Here is a 24876-nt window from a genome sequence, read left to right as displayed (position 1 = left end):
CCGGGAGGCTCCTCGCGGGCCGCGTGTACCGCACACCGCCGGCGCTCCCCGGGCCGGGCCGGCCCTCGGCGGGGCTGGGACTCCCCGGGTTCCCCGCGGGGTTCGCAAACCTTCAGGCATCGGGTGCTTTGTAAAACACAAGCGCCCGGTAAAATACACGCGGACTTCTTCTGTCGGGCGAAGTTTTCTTGCCAACCTGTTTCTCGGCGGCGCGGAGAGCCTTCCGAGCAGGGCCGCCGCGCCCCCGCGAGCTGGGCTTTATTTTTAATGCCTTTAGAAAGCGATGGAAGCCGCTCGGGCCGGGGGGCCGGAGGCAGCAGGACCGCGGGCCGGAGCCGCCGGGCGGGCGGGATCGGCCTGCGGGCTCCGCCGCCCCGAGCACCACCGGCGGGCTCCCCCTGCTCCCGAGCGCCGCTGCCGCCTCTCCCTCGGTGCCTTTATTATTCCGGCTCCGGATTTCTGCCGAAATAACGCGAACCGCCGCCCTCCCCCGGGTCGGTACCGGCGCCGAAACGGCAGCCCGGCCCGTAAAGGAGAAGCGGACTGGGAGCCCAGAAAACTTTGCTTCCCTCATTTCAAAGGGGGAAACCTGAACGATTCTCATCCTTTTGATTGATTAAGGTCTTGAATAACTTGAAGCTCGGGAGTGACAGTTACTGAATAGACTATTGCAAATAAAGAGCACTGTGGAAAGCTGGGCTGGCACTTCACAGTGTAAAGGAGGCGAGTTTGCTGGCACTTACCAAGTTATAAATAAAAGGCCATGCACAATAGTACCTTCTCTAAGGACAGACAGTCTTTACAACACTCCTGGCGTCATATCCTGCTGTGGTCACTTCAGCTCCTAGGCAGACTTTACCTCTTTTATTTTTCCAGCAGTTTAGCTTGAATACTACAATAAATTCCTGGGAACAAACGCTTGTTAGTAAGACTTTAACACGCACCGCCTCGCACCCGTACACGCCCGCACAGGCACACTCACGCACACGCGTGCAGTGCGGGGACACGCTCGTCCCATCGCTTTTTAAAAGCGGAAAACCCCACGGAGATCTCGCTGGCAGGTCTCGCTTTCAAAACCGTTCGCACCATTTGGTCCAGAGACGTTTCTTCTGGACGGCGAGAGATTTCGGGGCAAAGTAAATAAATAGAAGGAAGGAAGAAGCTTTTTTCCATTAAAAAAAAAAAGGGGGGGGGGGCGGTTGCTCCCCCCGCGTCCGCCGCCACTCGTGCTCGGGGCAGCAGGGCCAGGAGACAAAGCACTTCATGGGCGGAGAGGCGGCGGCTGCCCCTTCGCGACTGGCGGGGCCGGGCTGAGGCCCCGCGGAGCCCCGGGGGTACACGGATCCCCCACGGGTGCCAGGTCCGGGCCGGCCTCCGGCTGGGGCTCCGCTCCCCAGGGCCGGGCCGGCCGTCGGGGCATCGAGCAGTTCCCCGCCGCCGGTCGGTGTCTGCCCGCGGCGAGGGGGCCCGGCACGGCTCGGCCCGCAGAGACAGCGCGGGACCGTGCCGTGCCGTGCTGGGCCGTGCCATGCCGGGCCGTGCCATGCCGGTCCGGTCCGTGCCGGTCCGGTGGGGTCACGCTGCCGTCGCGCCGGCCGGGACGATGCGGCGGAGCCGCCCCGCTCGCCCAATCAGCGGGGGCGGCGCGGCCGGGCCGGGCGGCGGCGGCCAATCGCGGCGGCGCCGCCGCGGAGCCGCGCCGGGGACGGAGCCGATAAATGGTCCCGGCCCCGCGGCCGCCGCTCCCCGCCGCACCGGGGACAGCGACAGCGCCGCCGTACCGACACCCACCCCTTCCCCCACGCCCCGCCGCCGCCCGCCCCCGCGCCCAGCCTCGCCGCCCGGCGGGGCTCCGGCCCCGGCCCTGCCCTCCCGGTGCGGGGCAGCGCGGGTCACTGACAAAGGGGCAGCGGCGGATCTGCCTCCTCCCCGCCCCCCGGCGGCATCCCCCACCCCCTCCCGGGACCGCTCCTGATTCGGTGGGGCCCGCTGACAGCACGGATCTCTCCTAGATCGGCCCTCACCTGGATATAACCCCGCCGCGCCGCGATGACAACTCTGGCCGGAGCTGTCCCCAGGATGATGCGACCCGGGGCCGGGCAGAACTACCCCCGCAGCGGGTTCCCGCTGGAAGGTAAGGTCGCGCCCGGGCTGCTCCCGCTCGGGAAAGTGGGGATTGCTCCGTGACGGGAGGCCGGCACAAAGCAGCCTCTCCCCGGCCCGCCGGGAGCTCCCCCGCCCGGCTCACCTCCCCGGGCAGCCCGCGCCGCCCTCCCGCGGTCCCGGGACCGGCATGGCTGCGGCCGGTGCGGGGAAGTCCCGGCTGCGGGCCGGCGGATCTGGCCTCACACCCCGGGAGCAGTCCCTCCCCACCGGCCGGCGGGAGTGGGGAGAACCGAGCGGGAGGCCGGCGGCGCGGCGGGCCCGGCATCCGGCCGCTCTGCTGCGGGGCGAAGGGCGGGAATTTGGGGAGCCCAAAGTTCGGAAAAAGTGCTGGAAAAGTTAGGAAGATAAAATAAACGGAATCGAAAGGGACTTCAGAAACGAAGGTTTGTCCCGAGCCGGCCGGGCCGCTGCAAGCGGCGGTTCCTCCCCCGGACAGCGGCGGAGCGAGAGCCCCGCGGCCGGGGAGCCCGCAGGCCGCTGCCCGGGCGAGGACCCGCGTCCGCGGCGGCTCCCGCCGCTGCACCGCGGGGCGGCCGGGGTGCGGGCCGGTCCCCTGCCGCCCGGGGGCACCGCGGGCCGCCCGCACCGGTGCCCGCTGCTCCGCTGGGGCCGGGCGAGCCCTGAGGCCCGGCTCCGGTGGTAGTGCAACAGGTGAAGCCGCCCCGCCGCCTTCCCCTGCCCGCCGGGGCGGCAGCGCGAGGCTCCGTAGGGGCCGGCGGGCTCCGGGCGCGCTGCGGGGCGGCTGCGGGCGGGGGCGGGGGGCGACCAGTTGCCTTTACAGAAAAGCAACGACAAACAAACAAATAAAAAAAGACCCAACAGGATCCGAAGGAGACGTTAACGCCATTTCCCCCTCCTGCCTCCCCTCCCCTCCTTTTCTAGTCTCTACTCCTCTAGGCCAGGGCAGAGTCAATCAGCTCGGAGGAGTGTTTATCAATGGCAGGCCTTTACCCAACCATATCCGACACAAGATAGTGGAGATGGCCCACCATGGCATAAGGCCCTGTGTCATCTCTCGCCAGCTGCGAGTGTCCCACGGCTGCGTCTCCAAAATTCTCTGCAGGTACCAGGAGACGGGCTCCATCCGGCCGGGGGCCATCGGCGGCAGCAAGCCCAAGGTGAGCCCCTCCGCGCCCGCCCGGAGCCGGCAAACCCCGGCCGCGGCGGCGGGGAGCGAGGCCCAGCCGGGAGGCGGCCGGCACCGGGGTTCGCCGGCGGGGACGGAGGGAGGGATGGAGGCGGCATCCCCGGGAGGGCCGGGGGCCGGTGCGGGGCCGGAGGTGGGCGCGGACACGCACGGGTCACAGCAGCGCCTGCCGCCTCCCCGCCTGTTGCTCCGAAAGTTTCCGAGGCTTTAAAAAGTATTGTTGCCGTTTCGTAGAATTTTTTTCTTAATTAAGAAAACACTGTTTTAAAAAATAACTTCTCAAACGAAACTGGGGAGAAAGGGGTCGTTATGTGAACGCCCGGCGGCCCAAAGCCCCCAATGCCCCACGCGGAGCCCCGCGGGAGCCGCGGGTGGGCTCGGCGCTGCAGGACGGACCGGGGAAGCGATGGGACAGATGCCAGGGCTTGCACAGCGTGGCGGGATCGGGCCCGCGCTTCTTCCGTTGCAAAGCGCAAAAAAATGACCTGTGCTTCTGCCTCCCTGCCTACTGCTGCTTCTCCGGCTCCGTTTATTTTTCGGTCCGCTCCGAAGCTGCGTGTATTTATAGCTACACCGCTAAAAAGTTCGCGCTCACAATGATGCAGACAAATATGGATTCTTGTCTCAAGATGAGCTTTCTCCTCCTCCTCTAGCTTTTCATCCCCTCAAAAGCAAAGTAAAAGCTTGAGTTTCCGTTGAAAGTTGCTGCTAGATTCCCCCCCCCCCCCCTTTTTTTTATTTTTTTGTTGTTTCTAAAGTAGCAATGCCTGAACTTTCTCTTTCGCTCTTCGGAGTGGAGATATTTTTTTATAAGCGTGTGACCAGAACGGAAGGCTGTTCCCAGTCGGGAGACCTTTGTCTCGTTTGAATTCGGCTTTATTTTAAAATCGCGAGGCCATCGAAGAAACCCGTCGCTAGTCAGACCTCTCGGCGGTTTTATTGCGCTACTTTTTAGTTGGTGCTGCAAACTTTGTTCAGCCGAAACTTCCCTGCCCCGGAGCTCCGCGCCCAGGGAGCCCTCTTCTAATCCCGAGCCCGAATTTCCCCGGGATGGCTCTCGGCCGCGCGGCTGCCGGTGCTGCCTAATTCGGGGTTTTCCTCGCCGAGGGCTCGATCCCACCTTCTCGTATAACCCCGGAGGATTTCCTGGGAAGTTTCCTTTAACCGGGGGGGTGCTTGTTTCGGGCGGGCCCGTTGCGACCTATTATGTCTCCTCGGGTTTTAACCGGCCCGTTCTCGGGGTGGTTTAGGAGGCGGTTTGGAAGCGGGGCCGGTGTCGGCGCTCGCCGGCGGCGGTGCGGGGCGGCTCCGGCCGCTGCGGGGGTCCCGGCGGCGGCAGCCCGGCCCCGCAGACTGTGCCCGCTCGCCTTGTCTTTAATGAAGCAGGTGACGACGCCGGATGTTGAGAAGAAAATCGAGGAATACAAGCGGGAAAACGCGGGCATGTTCAGCTGGGAGATCCGGGACAAACTGCTGAAAGACGGGGTGTGTGACCGCAACACGGTGCCGTCAGGTACGGGGCGCCGCCCGGGCGGCGGGGGTCGGGCGCATCCCGCAGGGCCGGGGCCGCCACGGGAAGGGCGGCGCGACACCCGGGGCGAGCCCCGCACCCGGAGAGAGCAGACCCTCGGCCGGGCTGGTGCCGCCGAGAGGGCGGCCGTAGCGCGCCGGTACCGCGGACGCGTCCCGGGAGGATCCCGGAGCTCGGCGGGGGTGTTTTCAATTAAATGGCAACTTCATCCCCCTCCCCTCCTCCTCCTCCCGCTTCCCCGCCGGGCTGCTGCCGCAGGGCAGCTCGGGGCTGCCGGAGACCCGGAGCTGGGAGGCGGGAGATGGGGAGCAGCCCCCCATGCCGGTGGTGGTTTGCTGGGGGCGCGGGGCGGCGCAGGGAGCCGGGGCGGTATTTGTGCGGGTGGCCGTGGGCTTTTCTCATCAGCTGCAGCCCGGGTTCGGGGGGGTGGGGGTGGGGGGAAATGCTTGCGGGGCCGCTGTGCCGGCGCTGGAGCGGGGTGCGGGACAGAGCCCCGGGAAAACCCGCGCGGGGTGGGGAGCGGGCGGCCGCCCCCTGAAAGCCCCGACCGGCAGCGGCCGGGATGGGATGCGCGGCAGCGGCACCGGTGCAGTGCTCAGCTCCCCGACCCGGCTGCGCGGGGGGCTGCGGGGGCGAGCGCGGTCACAGCTCTGCGCTCCCCCGAAGTGAGCTCCATCAGCCGCATCCTGAGGAGCAAGTTTGGGAAAGGCGAGGAAGAGGAGGCTGAGCTGGAAAGGAAGGAAGTGGAGGAAGGCGACAAGAAGACCAAGCACAGCATTGATGGCATCCTCAGCGAAAGAGGTAAACTCCCATTTCACCCCTGCTCCCTGTGGAGCCCTGGGACCGGCCCACACCAGCTCAGGGCGCTGGTGGATATCACTCCCCTTCTCCCAGAGGTCGTCTTGGGGCCAGTGCAGCAGGAGGTGTAGGGCAAGGAACTAGTCCCGACAGGGCAGCTGCCACGTCCATCCCACCCCGTTCCCCCACTGAACGTCCCTGCAGTGTGCGGGAATGGCATGGAGGTGGGGGCAAAGATGGGGGTTGCCAGTGGTTTGGCTTTCAATAGCAGGGATGGGGGCCAGGGAGCAGGGGGAGGGTCTGGAGCTGTCAGCAGAGCCCCCGGCACGGCCGCACTGGGGCTGCTTTGCCAGCCCAAGCCGAGCAAAACGCCGTGGCTGCACAGAAGAGGTGGTTGTAGCCAAAGGCTGTGGAGCCTCGAGTCTCTGCAGCCTTGGGCAGGGCAGGGAGCCGCATGTTTCGCTTCTTCTCTACTTAAAACTGCTGGGGAAAGCTTGTGTTGGTGGTTGGTCAGGGGTTTGGCAAGGACGTTGCAACGTGAACAAGACAGGGGTGAAGGGCTTCTCCGGGGGGCAGCGACTGCCCCTGCTGCGGTTGTGCCCAGCTCCCCGGTTGGGCTGGAGTGGAAGGGCAGGCAAGGGCTGGGTTGGGCGGCTTGTGTGTGGAAGTGGCTGCCCAGCACATGCACAGGCACTGGTGAAGGCGAGACAAAAGTACCAAATGAGCTGGTCAAACATTTGTACAACTTTTCCAGCTTTTACAAAGAAGGCCTTCTATACACAATCTACACTTGGAGATGAACTTGGAAAACAAAGAGGGGGGAGTCCATTGAAACTCACACTTTGGCTTTGCACAGACAAAGCTTCAGCTAGCAGCAGCTTGATGTGAACAAAAGAAGGCAACCTTTTTATAATTCAAGGAGAAAAGAAGAGAAAACAGCCCCACAAAAGGCCGAGAAAAGACATTATGGTCTTGCAATGAGGGATGAATTATTCAATGAGCCCCTAATAGCTGATGCTCCATGCAGTTTTATGGACTCTCCACCGTGGAAAAAGTAGCTGGTTTTACCTAGAAAATGTTTCTAGCATTTCTAGGCATTTAGAGTTGCTAAGTGACATTCAAGAAAGACAACTGAAGCCTGTTCTTTAAAAGTAGGGTATCTCCTTGTTGTGTAGGAACAAACCCTAAAACACACCCAAAACTTAGTTTTCAACTCTGTTACTAAAGCTTTCAGGGAAGCCTCATCTTGCCTGTGTCTGTGTTTGCGTGGATGCGTGTAATACAAACATGCAGAAGACGCTAACAAAGTAACAGATTAAGGTGAGAAGGCACAGTCTGATTGCCGTCTTGCTGTCCCTGTACCATGGGTCACAGAGTTTCCCCCAGAACCTCCTGCAACAGGCAATTGTTCTGAGGGATGTGCACCAAGGGAAAAATGGTTAAACTCAGTGTACTAGTAGTTTTAAAACATCTAGCTTTTCTGTCCTCTTGAATTTCTCAAAAGAGATTAAAAACAGAAGGTAGGAAGCCTTGATAACATCCCTGCTTTATGGAACAAGAGTAATTAGTAGAGGCAGCAAGAGAAAAAATATTATCAATATAACCCACCCCTCTACTTCTTTTTTAAATACTCTTCCTGTTCTTTGACTCTGCTCTTTAAAGAGGGGCTTCTGATCTACCATAAATCAGTGTCTGGACATGTAGCTGGGCCCTCCAGCCTGGGGGAGCTCTGAGACTCTTGCAGGAAAAGTGCTGAGGCTGGTGGTGCCTCGCTGCGAACGGGGGCTCGCTCGTGCTCCCCAGCACCTTGTGCGAACAAGGTGGCTGCGTTCTGCCCTCCGATGCACACACTCCCTCACTTTCTGTGGACATGAATGTCCTGCTTTGCTTCTTCTGAGTTCAGCCAGTGGCAAAATTCCCCGACTAAATGGGGTAGCCCAGCCCTAGCCCGTCCTTGCGCGCACAGGTTTTTGCTGGATGAGCGTGGCTGGGCAGTTCTGTGCAAACGGCAGCTTGATAATCCCGTCTGCTCTGTGACAGTGCCTGGGAAGGTTTGGCAGTTGGAGAGAGTGTGCTCTTCCCCGCAGCAACGCCTGCTCCCCCTCCCTGGCTAGCAAGCTGTTGCTTAATCTTATTACTGGAATGGCCAGGATGCTGCAGTGCAAGAGAAAGGATTTGTTACCATACACATGCCTTATGTATAGTGTGATACTATAGGGACAACACACTGGAGAGCTCATTACAAGAAAAAAAACCAGATATAAAGCAAGTCCACCACTACTTTCTGTACCCAGACAACAAAAATGTTCTGCTTCAACGCCTGTGGCCAGCAGAGGAGCTTCAATTTCACCCCATCTATAAAAATCACCAGGTCAGATCCTGCTCCCTTACTGAAATAACTGGCAGTGCTCCTGAGGATTTTCATCCTGCAGGACTGTACTTGCCAGTGCTCACCAGCCCGGCTGCGAGGCCTGGTGTGGCAGACGGTGCCCCCTGGCAGGGCGTCTCGGATGCCCTCTCTGAAGCTTGGGTTGTTTGCAGCGTGTCCAAAGGTGGTTCCAGCGGTGTGCAGCAAAGCCCTTGTGCCGTAGCTCAGCGCCGAGGGCTCTGCGTTACAGACTGAAACAAATGTGGTATTTTGGAGTCTTTTATAATTTGAAGAATTTTTATAGCTCTGGTCTCAGGGGCTTAAGGTATCCCAATAATAGCAGGAGTGTGGGTGCAGAGAGACGCAAGGGAAGGCTTTTGGTTAGGTCAGAAAGCAAGTCCTGGGGCTGAGCATGGAGCAGGGAATCACTCTCTGGCTCAGAAGCACACATCTAGTGCTGGACATTTGCCGATGTTGCCTGAAATCCCCTCCTCGCTGCGGGCATTTGGGTGGCTCAGGCGGAGGCATTTTTTCTGAGGGAAAGGCTAACAATTGTTGTAATTTTAATGGTAGCTAATTCAAGATTTGGGATTTGGGGAGTACTTACAGCAGAGTGGGATTAGGGAAAAGAGAAACATGATATTTTTGAAAAATATGCAATAGAAACAGTATATCATGTGGCTTGGGAATTCTCCCATCCCGTATGTATAAGGGTAGGTAAACTTTCATATGCCCCGCTGTGATTCTGTTTCAGCCTTTGTTCACGGACACTTAAATCTGATTCTCTTGCCGGTGTTTACAGATGCCACATGTGCAGCCTGCTTTGCTGCATTTCAGCATTTCTGTCAGTGCCACCCTCTACCCTGATTTTGGGTCTATATTTAAAGAAAACCTTGATTGTGACAGTGCGTATTGGGAAGCTTAGAATTCTATAATAGCATAACTGTATTTCTGCATGCGTGATGTATTTTTCTTAAAGGCATAAGCCATAAATAAAGAACATGAAAGAGAAACTTTTGTGCCTTTATATGGTACATCAGGGCATATTTTTAGCATAACCGCTACAGAAGAGGGAGTCGCTTGTACCTTTAGTGGGAGTTATGTGCGGCATGGTTTGCTGACTAATCTGATAACTCCCCGCTTCATAAGATAGCTGTTGTTTTCTGGCAGAAACCGGTGGCTTTCAGCGCTCAAATGATGGGGCGTAGAACTGGTCGTTGGGCCCACTGCGAGCGGGCGGCGCTGGCTGGGGCTGGGGCTGGGGCCGGGACCCCCCTGCCCAGCCTCAAAGGGGGCCTCTGTTCCCGGCCGGCGGAATTGGCCCCCAGGCCCTGTCCTGGCGGATCCTCCCCCAGTCATGCGCACCCGTCCAAAAAGGGCCCTACTCATCCCGAGCCTCTACCCTTGGCTGTACTGAGAGCAATTCAGGCTACAGCAGACTAAATTGCCTCCTTTATGTCCTTCTTACTTTCATCTTGGACCAAACCCTTCCCCCCTCTCCCTCCCCTTCCTCTTTTCTTTTTTTCTGTGTGCCTGAGGCTCACATTAATACAATTTCGGCACCACCCCTATTTTTGTGTGTGTATGCGGGGAGTTTGAAGGGGGGGGGGGAAAAAAAGGACCTTAGCACAAAAGCCCTGCTCAGCAGCGAGAAAGTTCAAGCTGCTGCTGCTTCTCTAGCTGTGTGATGCTTTTCCTGTTTGCGAGTTTTGGGAAACATTTTTGCCTTGTACTGTAATGGAATTAGAGGACAGATGCTGACTGTAAATGGGACACGCGACTGCCAGCCCCTAGCTTAAATATTTACATGCAATGTTACAATTACTGACTTGATGCACAGGCTTTGAAGTGGTGGCACATGATCTGAAGGGTAGCTGGGGCTAGATGGGCTTGCAGATGTTTTGATTAGGGTTGGTCAGTATCATGCAGCCAGTTATTTTTAGATTGTTAAACTAATGAAGGCAGTTTATTAAGGGACAGGATTAACATGCAGGCATGTATCTGAGTCACTCGATTGATTTCTGCATTGTAGACTGTTGGGTTAGTGGCCGGAGCATGGGACGAGGCAGATGCTGAGTTAGATTTTGGTTGTGATTTTTCTGATGCAGGACTCGTCATGATTTTGCTCCAGCATCCTGCCCCAGGGCGCAGCGGTAAGAGAACTTACTTTTCTTGTGAGACTGTCGTTTCTTACGGCTGAGAAGCACAATGTATTCCCTCGCTCGGTGTTCCCAGTAAAGATTCACTTACTGAATGAAACGTGATGACTGTGGCTGCAGGCAATTGTCATCTTGAGTCTGGAATTTCATACAGTACTTTACATATTTGCTCACTAACAGGTCTTAAAAATCAGCTCGTGTAACTTCCACAGAATTTAGTTTCTGACACTCTCAGAGCTGACATGAAAATAGTGCTTATTTAAGAAAAACTCCTTAGTGGCTCAAGGATTTGGCTCAAGGCAGATAGTGCTAGCAGTATTTTCTGTCTGTCTTTTTCCCTTCCTTTCCTCATATCTCAATAGCATGTGAGTCCAGTCCAGAAAAGCCAGGTGCTGCACAAGTGCAAATCAAAATAGGTGCTGAAGTCTCTTTTGCCTAGACCGTAACCCTGAGCTTTGCTTCTGCCTGCCCTGTTGTCGCTGTAGGGCTCTGCGCCAGGCTCCCACTTCCAAATCATTATTCTCAGCTAAAAATAATAGCTGATGACCTCAGCGATCAATGACTCACCAACAAGAAAGAGCATGATGCCCCAGCATGCTGAGCGTTTTCAGAAAGGTGTGAAATGTTTGTGTTTTGAGTGACTTCAAGGGAGAGTTTGCTGCTCCAGAGATCCAGGAGCAGCCCATGCCCTCCAGTCTTGAGGGCGAGCTGTGGGACTTTGAGGAGAGTGCTAACTGGCGGACTAGCTGCACGCTACTCACCTTACATGAGCTGTAGTAACACTTCCAGCTGTGGGAAGAAAGGGTGTTACTCAGGCTAGCAGCAGCCCGCTGAAGTAATATATAGAAACGTCATATCCCTTTCTTGAAGTCACAATTTCATTAACGGGTTTGCATGTTTTGCCATCCTAGGCAGACTTCCCTTACCTTAAAAAGAGTTGGCTCCTATTCAAACAGAACTGCTGTGGCCATCCTTTCCAGTTCTTCTGAGTGAATGCGTCTAGAGCAAAGGCAAATGTGATTTTAGCAAATATCAGGATTGCTTCACACACAGCAGTTGATTTACTTGAATTTGTACCCAAGTTTACATCTGAACTGGTTGCTCTGAAAGTCTTTGTAATCTATTAGTCTTACACAGTGTCATTCTGGAAAGGCTGAGGCAAGAGATATGGTCAGTTGACTTCGGTGTGGCGAGGACTTGGTCCAAAACTGTGATTTTTATCTTTGGCTTTCTGGATTCTCCTACAATTGCAAAATGCTTGACGTCAGCAGGAATTTACCATGGTAGGGATCAGGGTCTTCTTGAAACCAGCTCTGTAATGTGCTGAGCAACTGCAGCTCTGGGGGAAATCCTCAGGTTTAGGTTTACTGGATCGGGTATCAGACCTCCAGTTCTGCAGACGCTATCATATGTGGGTAACGGCAAGAAGTCCCACTCAAAGGGCCTATTCATGTGTGTAAAGTTACTCACGTGGGTTGGGGCAGGCAGGAATGAGGCCCAAATTTGTTCTATTCTGTTAATAGAAAGTACCCGCTAAACAAGAATGTGACTCTAATCCTGAGTGAAAGTCTCTGGCAAAACTCTCATCAAGGGCAAGGATTGCTTTATCTGTGTTTACACAAAGGTAGTGATGGTATCAGCAGACAGACAGGGTTTTCAATTAGATTAAAAAAAATTAGAAATTAATGCTGAAAGTAAAAGTTGATGCTGATGAAATCCTTAGGACAGGTTATTCTCCAGCTCTGATTCCGAATAGTAATTCTCTGTTGTATCAAAGACGATGCTTTTATCTAACACTCAGGGAAGGTTTAATTTGGTATTAGGTTTACTTATTGATAAGGGTTAGAACGGGGTTTAGAAGAGGGAAGCCAATAAAGTTGATAGAGATAAATTATCACGAGTCCCCAGGGCTGTGTAATAAAACTGCATTGGGAAATGAAGCAGAACTACAAAGTGCTCTCTGGTTAATTTAAGAAATTGAGTGAAACGCAAAGCAATAAATCAGAGCAAGCCAGTCAATGTGAATTTCTCCATGTAAATGTCACTTTAAATCCTGCGTAACAAACACATGTGGCTAGAAAAAGAACAAAATATATTTAAAAAAATGCAGGATACTTCCAAGTGTTCCCCAAACGCTGAGCTCTCCGGCTAATAAAAATGATGTACAGTAACATAATTCACTGCAAGACCTTGTTTAGCGTAGTGTGAGCGCAGCATTTTACTTTACTTGCCCCGGAGTACTCCTGCCCCATGCTGTTAAACTAATTCAGTTTAAATCACTCTGCCTAGAAAAAAAACGTGCAGCGTAATGAAATTAAAACTCACTGAGGACACATTAGAGTTAAAGTGTGTCAGGCGCCGAGATTATTTAGTTAGTGGAGTTTGATGTAATTGTCGACAGGTCATTTATTCATCCTAGTAAATAAAGATTCACGAACTATTAAGAATGTGCATATATAACTAGTAAGACAGTAAAAGGCAATTAAGCAGTCAGTTTAATGTCTTATCTTGCTGGTTGCCCTACAGTTGTTTTACAACTAGGAATTAAAATTTGAAAAGGAAGTTTTCAGTGTCCCTGGCCAAATATTGATTAAGTAGTTGTTTGCTGATGCCATTGTGGCACATAAAAAGGCCAGTAGTTCTGCCCCTTGTTGTTCATCTTCCATTGTTGCTGATTCTTAACCTTGGAGATCAAAGGAGGATCATTTCAGTTTATCTGTCTTGGAAAATCCTTCTTTGCTCCTAAACCCGTATGGATTAATGGCCAAATTGTCTTTAATGAGATGTGAAATTTGAATGGAATCCTTACTTTGCATTGTCTGTTGGATGTATGCACTGTACACTCTTACAGTTTTGTAGGACATTTTTGTTTAGCATGATTGGATTTGTTTTTGTTCAAATTGTTTGATTTTTAGAATACAAGAATACAATGCACTGAAATTTTCCTACTACAACAGGTAAAAATATGTGGTATTTCACTGAATTTTAATGAAACTAATTTTATTGCACGTGATCTTTTTGATAAGTGTAGTTAAAGAAAAAAATTTGGGTGTGTCCTTCCCCCCCAAATCACATAGGAAATAAATGGTCCAGGGCTGCCACTAAAAGAAAGAGAGTTTGAGAAGCCAGGCAGTTCTCCAGATTGGGCTCGCAGTATAAAGGGGACACAAACGAGCTTGCAGCATTTCTTTGTGCATTTTCTTCGGTTTTGATTTTATAGACCTCACTTGCTTCGGTGACTACAGTGCCCCTCCTCAAAAAAGAGGGGGAAGTCAGATCGGCCAGGCTGTGCTGAAAAGCAAGGGAGAGTCCTCGAGAATAATCGGTTCCTTGTTGAATTACAGAAAGCTATACTTATTTCAGAGATAGTAAAATATATTCCACCACATCCTCAGTAGAAGAGGCTGTGCAATCTGGATGTGTTACGTTGGCTTGTAATTACGATATGAAGTTTCATCTGAATTGCAGGGTATGTGAGCATTAGATCCAGGTCCTGCTGCTTCCACTGGAGTGTCTGGACACAGAAATTTAGCTTCACAAACAGTAGCAAGAAGCCTGGTAAAGCCAGAGAGCCTCTCCTGCTGTCACATTGATTTTTACGTGGGTGAGCCTCCTCTGCTGTAGTGACAAACAGCAGAGTAAAGGGCTAAACCAGAATTTTTTTCAATCAGCATTTTCTCTTTCCCTTTCTTAACTACACTCTGTTTTCATTTGGTCTGGTTATCTCCGAATAAAACATCAGTTTGTGCATGCTTTACAAGTACTCAGCTACATTAGGAGGCATTTGCCCCCAGAGTAACAGCTAAAATTCTTTGAAAGCATTTTAGGTACAAATTTCTTTAAAGTCTGTTAACTCAACTTATTAGTTTCTGTGGAGAGCTGTGGTGAGGACAGTGAGATACGTTCTACCTTTTGATTTTTTTTTTTAATGGGTACTTGCCTGTATGTAGACTTATTGCCAAACATGACCGATGTTTACATCATGTACAAGTCCATATAAGGACCTGTCTTAAGGATTTTTGTATTTATGATATGCCTCACGTTGGATGTCTGATCCAAAAACGACTATGTAGTAATTTCTTTATCAGATCTAATGTCACTTGATCACTGTGGTTTGAATCGTATGAGGAATAAACTGTCTGCAGCTGACATTTCTGCAAGCAGACAGCTTATTCAGCCCCTGTCAAATCTTATTCACCTTATTTAAATGACTAGGACTGTTCATGCCAATATAATCAGGATCTGTTCCATATTCCAGCACAGAAAAGCAATAACAACTACAGTTCTTCTGGCTAAATTACTCTTCTTTGTTAAAAATGTAACCAATGTATAATCTATATACTCTCCGCGAGGCAGTAGCACCAACGTAGTATAACCAAGTTGGACTTAAGACTGCTTTCCATCTCTACATCTTTAACTGGCTCAGGGAAAGGTGGAGATGAATATAGACAGGTTTTATAGAAACCAGGCTAACAGGGTAGCAAGGAATGCTTCCACAGAAAATCCCTTTTTACAGAAGATGATGTGACAGGACTTCCTTCTCATTTTGACCTAAGGGCTGGCTCTTTGATCTGGTGTGAAGCGCTGAAGAGTTGGAGCATGAGCTGGGGGGGAACAGTGGCCGAATGAGGATTCTGACACCCACCCAGCCCCTCTAGTCAGACTCAGTGGCGAGAGAAAACCTGCACAGAACTAGCTGGAAGTCAGGTTTGCACTGGTTTCATGAACAACAAAATAAATTGTTTTGAGAAAGGAGGCGTTTTGACAGAAAAAAAGGGAAATGGCAAATGTTTAGCTAAAGAAATGCGAAAATGAAAGGTGAAATACACTATTTTCCCATTTTCACAATGAAATCCTGCAAAGTATGGATTTTGAAAAAAACAAAACCAAACCAAACGAAAAACCCAAACCCCAAGCAAACAATAAAACCAACATCAGGAAATCAGTTTACCAAGGTATAAATCAAGATTAACTCCACTGCAGCTGGTTGACTGATGCTGGTGTGTGAGCAAACACTGAATTGTACATCAGTATTTACACGCAAGAAGGGGAAGTCTCAAATAACTATCTGGTTTCAAATAACTATCATCCTGCAAATTTAACTCACCCACTTATAATAGTTTTACCAAAACCAGAAAAGTTATCTGACTAAGGACTGTTTACAAAAGGAGTGATGTTTTAAGTGAGTAGTCATCAAATGTTTATGGTACAGTATTTTGGAGGGAGGTCTACAAATTTTTCTGTACATTTTTCTTTAAATTTTTAGTACATGCAGTGCAGAGAAAGGCATCGTATGCTCTAACCTCTCTTGCTGCCTATGGTAGCTATCGTGTGTGTAGTATATAACTTAACTATGTTCTTTACTGTCATCTGTGGAACTGGAAAATAATAGAAGAAAACATTTAGGAATCTATTTAGAAGATCGTACAATAGATGTTACAGTTGGGAAAAAGCCCTGTGGGTTCACCCCTGGTTTAGCACAGTTGACGGGACCTGCTCCCTTTTAAATCAACAGGATCAAGCAAAAATGCTTAAATATTTGGCAGCTATACAGAAAAATCATGCGAATGCCTGTTGCTTTAGCACCCAAAATTTGTTTTCCAACAAATACAGTGTTACCATTTGAAATGCCCTTAAACTAACTGCTAGCCCACCTCTTCTGAACAGCAGTGAGGCTGGCATAAACTGCATGTTGTGTGCGCCGAGGCAGGTGGTTTGGGTGAGCCTGCGCTGAGCTGGTGCCCAGCGGAGACTCAAGCAGCAGTAAGTATTGCAGGCTCACAGGATGCTCACTTCTCCTGGTGAAAATGCAAAATGGCTGCATACAGCAGACATTTTGTTTATCTTTTTATTATTTCCTTCTCCTTCGATGTTTAAAAAGTTTCTTGAGACCGCATTGTACCATCATGTACATCTGAACAATACCCTGGTCTCATCAAGGGCTATGCAGGTTACTTAGGGTTGAATTTGGCCCTGATATGAAAGTTTAATTACATTTCAGATTTGAGGGAACTCATTTGCTTTCTCAGACTTAGCAAGACTTCGTAGCACTAAACATCTATTTTTGTTGATAAATAAGAGATCTGACATGGCAAGTAACTGCAGTTAAAATAAAATGTTACAAGCAGAGCATATTAAAAAGAGATGTTTTAGAGAACGGCGCTTAAACATTTTCTAACACATGACTTAGCAAAAAAAGGCAAACAGAAACCCTGGCCTGCTGCTGTGAGCAGCTCTGTAACCAATCTGCTCCATCAGTCCCGGCAGGGCAGGAGGCAGCATGCTGCTTGCTCCGTTTGATTTCTGGCTTCTCCCTGGCTGAAGGATACTACAAGGGGAGGTGCGCTTTGTACCCCTAAACTGCATTCCTCCCCTTAACCTCTGATCCTAATCAACACAGCAAATGAAATTTGGGGAAAGAAGTCAAGAGCTCTAATTGGAACAGTTGTCAAACCCTACACTATGACAGGCATAAAAAGGATTTTTCTCCAAACTCTCAGAGGTCACTTGGCCAGGGAAGAACTTAAAACAAGCCAGGATTCAAAGTTATTGTACTTCCCCTGCGTTGGCAGTTGAAAAGATGGAGTGATGATTGATGGCATAAATATTTCTTCTAATCTGACTTCAGGAACAGACTTGTGAGCCCTGGAAGAATAAATCAGGGACAAAAATGTAGGGTGACTATTGAAAGAATCCTAAATACATCTAGTATCTGAATCCAGATAGTGGTAGTTATAAATCAAAAATAAAACACCCCCAAAAATCCTATAAGGGGAAAAAAACATCCTCCAGGTGATCAAAAGGTGGAGCAGGGCTAACTCATCTGTTTCCAGTCTTGGGCATTATCATGCAGAAGTCACTCTGTTAAAGAAATAGGCCACCTGGCACTTATTTTTTGGCCTCTGGCTAGCGCTGGGAGGGCATGCAGAATAGCGGGTTTCCCAGGACGGCAAAGGGGGAACTCCTCTGGATGCATTTTGTTTTCTTGCTATGTTACTCTTCCTGTTTCAGCCTTGGGGGTTTTGAGGAGCGGCGTGCCCTTGGGGTGCCTTGGACCAGTTTTGCAGGGTCAGATCCTTTGGTTAAAAAGACCCATTGTGCTTCTCTGAGTGCGAGCTCACCACAGCGAAGAGAACCCTGCAGGGATTCAGGGCTGGATGTGGTACCTCTAGGTTCAGGGGTGGCTCCCAACCCTGGGCAGGAGCTGGTGATACCCAGGGAGCTCCTTGCTCTGCCTCTCTCTTCTGGGAGACTTGTACGTGCTTTTCATTTTTTCTTTTTAATGTGACGTTTAAAGCTCCTACAGGACTGTTGCATTCTCTATGTAGAGACGTTGCAGTTGTGCTTTGTAGGTGGTGCTTTGTGATGCTTAGCTCTTTGAGTAGATGCCTCAGGTCCCCGTGATTTGGGCTAAATGGCTTCCCCGGACTTGCACAGCTGGTGTTGGTTTGCTGCTGAAGTTCTCACAGCTGCGGGAAAGGGGCTGCCAAAGGCATCTTTCCATAGGCTTTAACAGTCTTCTGAGGGAGCTGTGGTGAGTGTGGTTCTGCATCTTTGGGGTGGGACAAGGAAGCTTTTTTAGTACCCTTTTTGAGTAGGAAAGAGTGATCTTGGTGACTAATGTGTTTGTAAGTAAGTGATACCCCTAAGTACAAACAAATAAGAAAAAAGTGGTTGTAGAAAATTAGTGCTAGAAGAGTTGGGTCTGGTTTGGAAGAGAACTGGTTTGAGTTGGTGTAATTTGCTCTGTGTTTCTCAGAGTGACTTTCTGTGTTGCCTGTGCCTGAAGCCAGCTGAGACGGGACTGCTTGCTCCCCTTCCCCAGTTACTGGTCTCTGTCTCTGCTTGGTCATGATGCCCCAGAGCAGGAAGAAGTTGTTTCTTACTTTCTACACTTTCCTTATTTATTATTTTCCCCTCCTGTTGTTGTGTATCCTGGTAGTGTGTGCCATGGAGAAGGGGCTGGAGTGTAGAAGATTTGTCTGTGTCAGCTGCTCCTGTTTGATTAAATCTTTTTGTATCTTTGGGGGGGATTTTTTTTTTTGCTAGAAATGGGACCAATGATATTTCCCTTTTTTAATTGTTTCCAAATGCCTGGGATCCAGAAATAAAAAGTATTGTATAGGTTCAGCTGCCATAGCTCATCTGTCAAAACTGCAAATCCAGATGAAATGATGTTTTAGAATGAATGCTTTGTGGCTAGAAAGGATCATACCTGTCTTTGGAAAAGGAATTTGGCTTCTCGATTTTGGGGTTGTGGAGCTGGGGAACACTAGGTTGTTTGTAGAGGGGCCAGTGGCCCGTGGTGTGAAGCACATCTTACCGAGCAATGCTGCAACCCCTGGCTCAGAGCAGCAGGTGAGTGTGTTTTGATGAAGTAGATCAAGACTCATAATTTTTATTTCTAATACTTTTATTCTTGTTGCTTACAGAAAAAGCAGATCAATAACTAGTATGGTCTGGTATTAAGTTAATGAATTCAGAGGTGTTGCCTCCACTCTACATTGAGGCTCTGAGCCACAATGTGTTTACTGGAGTACTGCAATAAATGACGCATGCTTTTTGCTGTTTTTTGCTGGGTTTCCCATGAATAGCCTGCAATTTTCTTGAATATGTGGTGTGGAAAATCTATTCAATAATATATGCAAATAATCTTTTCTTCTAAGCAGATATTCAATGCTTGAAATTTATGTGGTTGTGACTGGGCACACAGGTCTCGGGTTGTTTTCTAGAACTGGGTGTTACTGTTGCATTCACTAAGAACTGATCATAACTTCTGGATAGCTGCTTGAAACTCTTTCTTTTTAAATTAAATTTTTTTTACTAGTGTGCTTCTTCAAATAGAAATATGAACTGAGCAGAAAAAAGAGACAAAAATCATGCCCTAAACATTCTTTTAATGTATATTGCTGGTCTTTATAGTTTAAAACTGTAGCTTTCAAAATCTTTATGCAACAGAATACATTTCTCAGTGTTAGGATTCTGTGTTACACAGACTGATTAGAGATGAATTGTTTTGGTTTGTTTTAAACTTTTAAAAAATGAAATATGTACTTTCCTTTGTAGACATTTTTCTGGCGAGAGAAATAGTCGAGTGACTTGCTCATAAAGCTATGAGCCAAAAAACTGAGAAGCCAGTTCTAGTTTGATAGACTGGCTTGAACTTGTCAATAGGTCTTAAAAAAGAATTTTTTTTTAGATGTGCAACTGCAATGCAACTTTCAGTAAGGCAAGATTTGATTTCCAGAGTTGTCGATATAAATAGTTGTTACTGATTTCTAGAGTGTCAAGGAAAATGTCATTGTTGCAGTCTGTTTTTTAAACAGTAAATTTGGGAGATTTGTGGTTTTCAAATTATTTTTTTAACACCACTCGCTAATTCCTCTAATAGTGTTAAGCGTGTGAGATTTCTCATAAACGTCAAAAAAGCATATTGAGTTTAATGGCAAGACTTGCACTGTCTCTAATGAAATTTAGTCAGACCCTAAACTAGGAGGTTTTTTTTCCTCTCTCCTTCCCACCCCCAGCTGTCTTTTCCTCGAGGGGGAAAAAGTTTTGGGTTTTTTTGAGGAAACTGGGTAATTCTAGCATTCCTCAGCATGAGAGGAGAATACTGATTAGAATCAGGCAGAGAGCAAGCAGGTGCTGAGCATGTTCATTGCTTAACCCCCTGCCCTTCTCCTGCATCCCAGCCCTGACCCAGCACACAGACCCTGCAAATAGCAGCAAGTTGCCAGATGTTGGAGATGTTTTCAGGGAGTGTGATTATTCACCAGGTCTTGTCTAAAACCAGGGAGTTCCTACAATGGCTGTATTTCATATCTAAAGCTGGGCTGGATAAGCCACTGGAGACTGTGCTGGGGAAAAAATACTGTATTTCTGAGGATGAGAACTGTCTGTTCTGTTGCTAACCGCTGTGCGGCTGTGGTATCCATTTGCAAAAAGTCATACAAAAAACTAACAAGGAGAGTAGATTGCCTGAGGGGGAAAAGCTGTCTTTTTTTTTTAATGAACAAAAAAGATTTTTATGGCTTAGAAACAGTACACCCTAAAGAGAGGTGCGTTTAAAAGTTAGACTCGAAAGCTTTTGTCTGGAGAATAATACGCTTGGTGTAAAGAGCGGCACAATGGAAGTCTTTTCTTCTAGTTATGTATGGGCGAGCATCAGTCAGCCAAGGAAGAACTTCAAAGGCCAAAGTAAAAACTTGCCAGGCTCTTTCTTTCCTGACAGGTTTTTCTTGAGGTAAGATGGGGAGAGCCGTTTATGCTGGGAACTGGCTTTCTCCTCCTGTAGCACAGGATGCAATAGATCATGTGCAAACCGAGGTACCCAGCCTGAACTGTCTCTGTCTCCAGTTGATATGGCTTTTTGGAAGCTACTAAACTACCCCATCTCATGGTGTTTTTATTGCTTATTCATAAAGAAGTCTCAGAAATTCCACTTCTGCCTTGCTGGGAAGGCACCATGCCAGATGGAAGGGGAATTTGTTTTCTAAACATGTTCCTAGGGAAGATGATCTGTTTCTCTGCCTCCAGAAAATACACATTATTCATACACTGTAAATTGCCTTTAAGGTGAGAAACTAGCCCCTATGTATTTTAATATAAGTAGTCCAAGGATATAACTGCTGCACATTAAATCAGCCACTGAACTTCGTGTCTGTTTTGTAAGTAACACCCAGAGAAAGGTCTTCATGACTTTATATCATCATTTTGTTTTGAGAATTTTGAAAGCTTTTTTCACCTGGGAAATTATTTGCATGTGTTAAATGCAGCAGTCATTTACTTAGGTTAAAAATGGATTTAGGCAGCAGTTTAGTATTACCTGCAAGGCTGTGTTCTGGAGGCGTGCAAAAAAAAGTGTGCCGCTACTTTAGCACACTGTGCGTGTCATGTTAATCTTTGTTAAAGGCAGAGGCACAACACAGAAATCAGAGGATGTCTGATGGAGAAAGCAGCTCTTCTGTGTTCCCAAGACTGCAAAGCAGTCCTTACCACAAGTCTAAAATACAGTTGAACTATGCTGACTCTCCTGCTGATGCATCCAAAGCTATTCGCTTTCTGGGGAGTGGGGTAGGGAAAGACAATCACCTTTTGGTACAAATGAAATATTGCAGCATCTTAGCTCTAATACTTGAGAAATGCTTGTACAGGCAAGAGAGCAACCCTTCTGCCAGCCAGGTCATGGGGGTGGTAAGTGAGCGTCAGGGAGTGTGGCTTGTGCCCCTGTGGAGCCAGTCATCAAGCAAAGCTGTGGGAGGAGAATACCAGGTCACCTTTCTCATGAAGCACGTAACAATTTGAGTGTCAGAGAAGGCTCAGGTATGCTGCTTTCATAAACTGTGTTTGGTGCTAGCCTATATTTGGGCTTTAGTGCTGTGAAGGAGACCAATGGTGGCTATTGGGTGTGCTTGCTCTGTGTTACCATCCTGATCATCTAGCTGTCCCAGATCTACAGTTTGAGTCCCTTTCCATGACAGCCCTCATTCAGCTAACTATGCATACAGCAGGGAAGAGGAACCAGTAATTAGGTAATTATGAATGAGCTGGCGATAATGTGTTCCAGTAAGTCTGTTGCATATTGTATTTGAGTTGATGGCTTCAAGAATGGAAAACTAGACTTTGGGATGACCTGGAACATCTCTGTTTGCGTGCTCTGTCTTTTGGCTTGAGCCTGTCATACATGCTCAGGCATCCTTGGCTTCAGTCAGGCTGGTTGAAGGAAATGCAGTTTCTGTGAGATTTAGGTTGAAAAGAAATTATTTGTCCACAACAGTAGCATTTGTGGTGATATTTGCTAGGAATACGTTACATGATGTATTTAGACAGATTCTATAGACTGCTTTGAAGGCATGAGAGGAAGGTAACTGAGAAAACCCAGCTTAGTTTTGATTGGCTTAAATTTGCTATGCAAGGGTTCACACACCTATTGAGGGAAACTTCTAAGAAAAATTTCTGTAAGTGGAAAAAAGGTGACCGACCACTGCACCGATGATTTTGGGTGGGCTCAGCTTCATTGCTGAGAGACTTTCAGTTAGCAAAGCAAAGGGCTGTTTGTATCCATTAGGGAGCACAGAACAGTGTCACATGCAATTGTGAACAAACATCTGAACAGATACTGTTTTATAATAAATTTAAAATGTATAACACAATGCCATCTAACTCTCTGAAAATCAAGTCTCTGAAAAATCAGTTACAACTAATTTTATCTTCCCTTTTGGAAAAAGGGTGAAAGAATAGGTAAGAATTAGAGCTAAAAATGGGACAGCAGGCTTGGATTTGGTCGGGCATTGACAGTGGGATTTTAGTCTTTCAAAAGTAAAGAGGAGCATTTTGGACTCTGGTTCTCTTGTGGGCTGACAGCCTTAGACCGTTAGTGGGAATTGGATAATAGTCCTGGTTTTGCATCAGCTGTACAGAGCTTAAAACATATTTGAGAAATGAGAGAATTTGGTTCCCACTTGCATGGACCATTATTAGACTCTTGCAATTTGAATATAACATTTTTGACCATGATCGTGTCTCTGTATTCTCATCTCCAAAGTACTTATTTAATTTTATAAAATAATAAATAAAATGTCCTTTGACTTCCCTTGTGGAAAAGTACTAGATAAATTCAGGGTATCATTTTTACCCTATTCCATCTCCTAATTTAAACCACTGGCAATTTGCCAGAGATTGAGATAGGGGAAAGTTGAGGACCAGGAAGGATTCTTATTTTGCTGCCACTTTACATCAGATGTTCATCGCTCACAGAGTAAGTGCCATAAGCACTTGCACAATGGGCCTTTACACGTATCAAAATAGAATAAAAACCTGAAAATTTGTCTGATGAGTTTCTGTTACACAAATATTCTGGATGTATTTGGGCATTTATCTGTCTCTGTCTTTGCACAGGAAGAGCTGTGTAAAGAGCTCAGCATCAGGTTCAGTACACTTAGATTTAGTCACCATCATCTTTTTTCTGTATGTTTCTGTAGTTACTGGTATCACTGATTCAAATTTTACTAAGAGAACAATTTTTAATTTCCTTTTATATGTTTTGATAGGTTACAAAGAGGAAACCAGCATAATTTGAGATACTGACTTAATCTAATTACTCTTGTGAAACAAGAAATAATGGACGGAGGCATTACAAATCTGTACTTCCGCATAGATGTTCCAACAAACTGGCAGGAATTAGTACCATATCACAGAATATGTTTTAAGACCAGATTCTGGTACTGGCATCAAATCAAAGTGGTTCCTTTGTTGAAGTCCCTTGATTTCCAGCAGTGTAACAGAGATCTGAATCTGGCTTTTTTGGATAACTTTGTACAGTCTGAACAATGGAGGACTTTTTCCTGAGCAAGGGCATGTAGGATGTACTGCCAGGTATAGGATTATCTGTGTTGTAAGGTTTAGTTATTTTTCTAATATTTGGTGATGTTTATAGGGATCTTTATTAATTCCATAACTTGTTTAATATAATTAAATAATGCCATTTGAAAGATGGTCACTTTTAATACAGCTTCTGTAATAAGGTGGTGAACCACATTTTAGGCTGATGTACGTGTTTATCTGCTATTAGTCCCCTGAATATATTAAGAAATCTTACGGATCTTAAGGAATGATGCTTTGTGACTTCTGTGTGTTGGGTGCGTGTCATATTTTGCATGCACAAGCATATAGGTGTACACAGCAGATACATGTCTATGGAGTTGTTGGGCAGTATTGGGGCAGAGCTGAGTCTGATCAGGCATGTTGCTTCTTCTGCCAGAAGAAAATAATGTTCTTGTTACAATAGATGCATTTGTAACTATTTAAGCAAAGCTGTACCTGCATTTATTAGTAAAAGGATACAAACGGAGGATTTTATGCATATTTTAAGAGAAGTTTCTTTGGCTGCTCAGACGGCTTGCTGTCAACACTCGTTAAAGTCTCCAAATTAAAAAGCAAACAAAACAAAACCCCAACAAGCAACCCACCTACAAACCCAAGTTTCAAACAAAACCCAGTCCTAGGTATGCGCTCGCTGTGATGGATAATTTAGGAAACTAGGGTATGTACTCCAGGATGCTTCTCTGGCACCGTTCCACATGAGCACTGTTAATGTCCTTTGAAATACTTTGTGCTATTGTCTTTCTAAATACTATTTGGAGATTGTACTAATCAAGAGATTTCAGAACTGTTTTCTGCTGGGAAGATACAAGTCCACTGAATGTAAAACCCTATCAAATTATGGCAATTACAGCGATATTTGATTCTGAAGAAAACAAAAAGAAGGAAGAATTCAGGCTACATAAAATCACTAATTTCAGCGTTTTACGGAACTAAATATTTTTGTTAACTTTTAAATCTTGTTTCTAATTTTTAAACTCTTACCTTTAGAAAATGAAGATCAAAGGACTGATATTTTTTTGTCATTATTGCTTTTGAGATAAGGTGAATGTATTAAAGAATTCTCCCCTACAGTTTTCTGCTATTGAGGCATATTCAAATTTATGTTCTTAATCAGAAGGAAAACAAATGCTGAGATATCCAACTTCTCTGGGGGCCAGAATTTCTCACTCCAAAAAGTGTCCTTTAGAGGACTGACTGCGAAGAAAATGTCAGAAGCAATATTTTTCACTTCTTTATCTTTTTTTTCCCCTAGACTCTGGTTTACACAGACCAGTTAGTCCATGGGATGTGGAGAAGTTGGCAGTCTCTTGTGGGATGAAGTAAA

At 48.0% G+C, this 24876-nt stretch overlaps 1 protein-coding gene across 5 annotated transcripts in view; it reads left to right on the top strand.

Annotated features, from left to right (window-relative positions):
- Positions 1 to 2049: 2049 nt before the first annotated feature.
- The window catches only part of PAX3 (paired box 3), an 81210-nt gene continuing 58383 nt past the window's right edge, over positions 2050 to 24876 (top strand). For 3 of the 5 annotated variants that reach the window (XM_064455861.1, XM_064455859.1, XM_064455858.1), the window contains exons 1-4: positions 2050 to 2134; positions 3049 to 3284; positions 4697 to 4826; positions 5511 to 5645. In XM_064455861.1, the coding sequence (XP_064311931.1) occupies positions 2050 to 2134; positions 3049 to 3284; positions 4697 to 4826; positions 5511 to 5645 (586 nt within the window). The remainder of the gene's footprint in view (positions 2135 to 3048; positions 3285 to 4696; positions 4827 to 5510; positions 5646 to 24876) is intronic. The other 2 variants (XM_064455860.1, XM_064455862.1) reach the window with 2 other exon arrangements.

This window comes from Phalacrocorax carbo, chromosome 7, assembly GCF_963921805.1.
Source record: "Phalacrocorax carbo chromosome 7, bPhaCar2.1, whole genome shotgun sequence".
NCBI lineage: Eukaryota > Metazoa > Chordata > Aves > Suliformes > Phalacrocoracidae > Phalacrocorax > Phalacrocorax carbo.
Note: the sequence above shows the minus strand (reverse complement) of the source record. Positions and strands in the feature narration are given on the sequence as shown.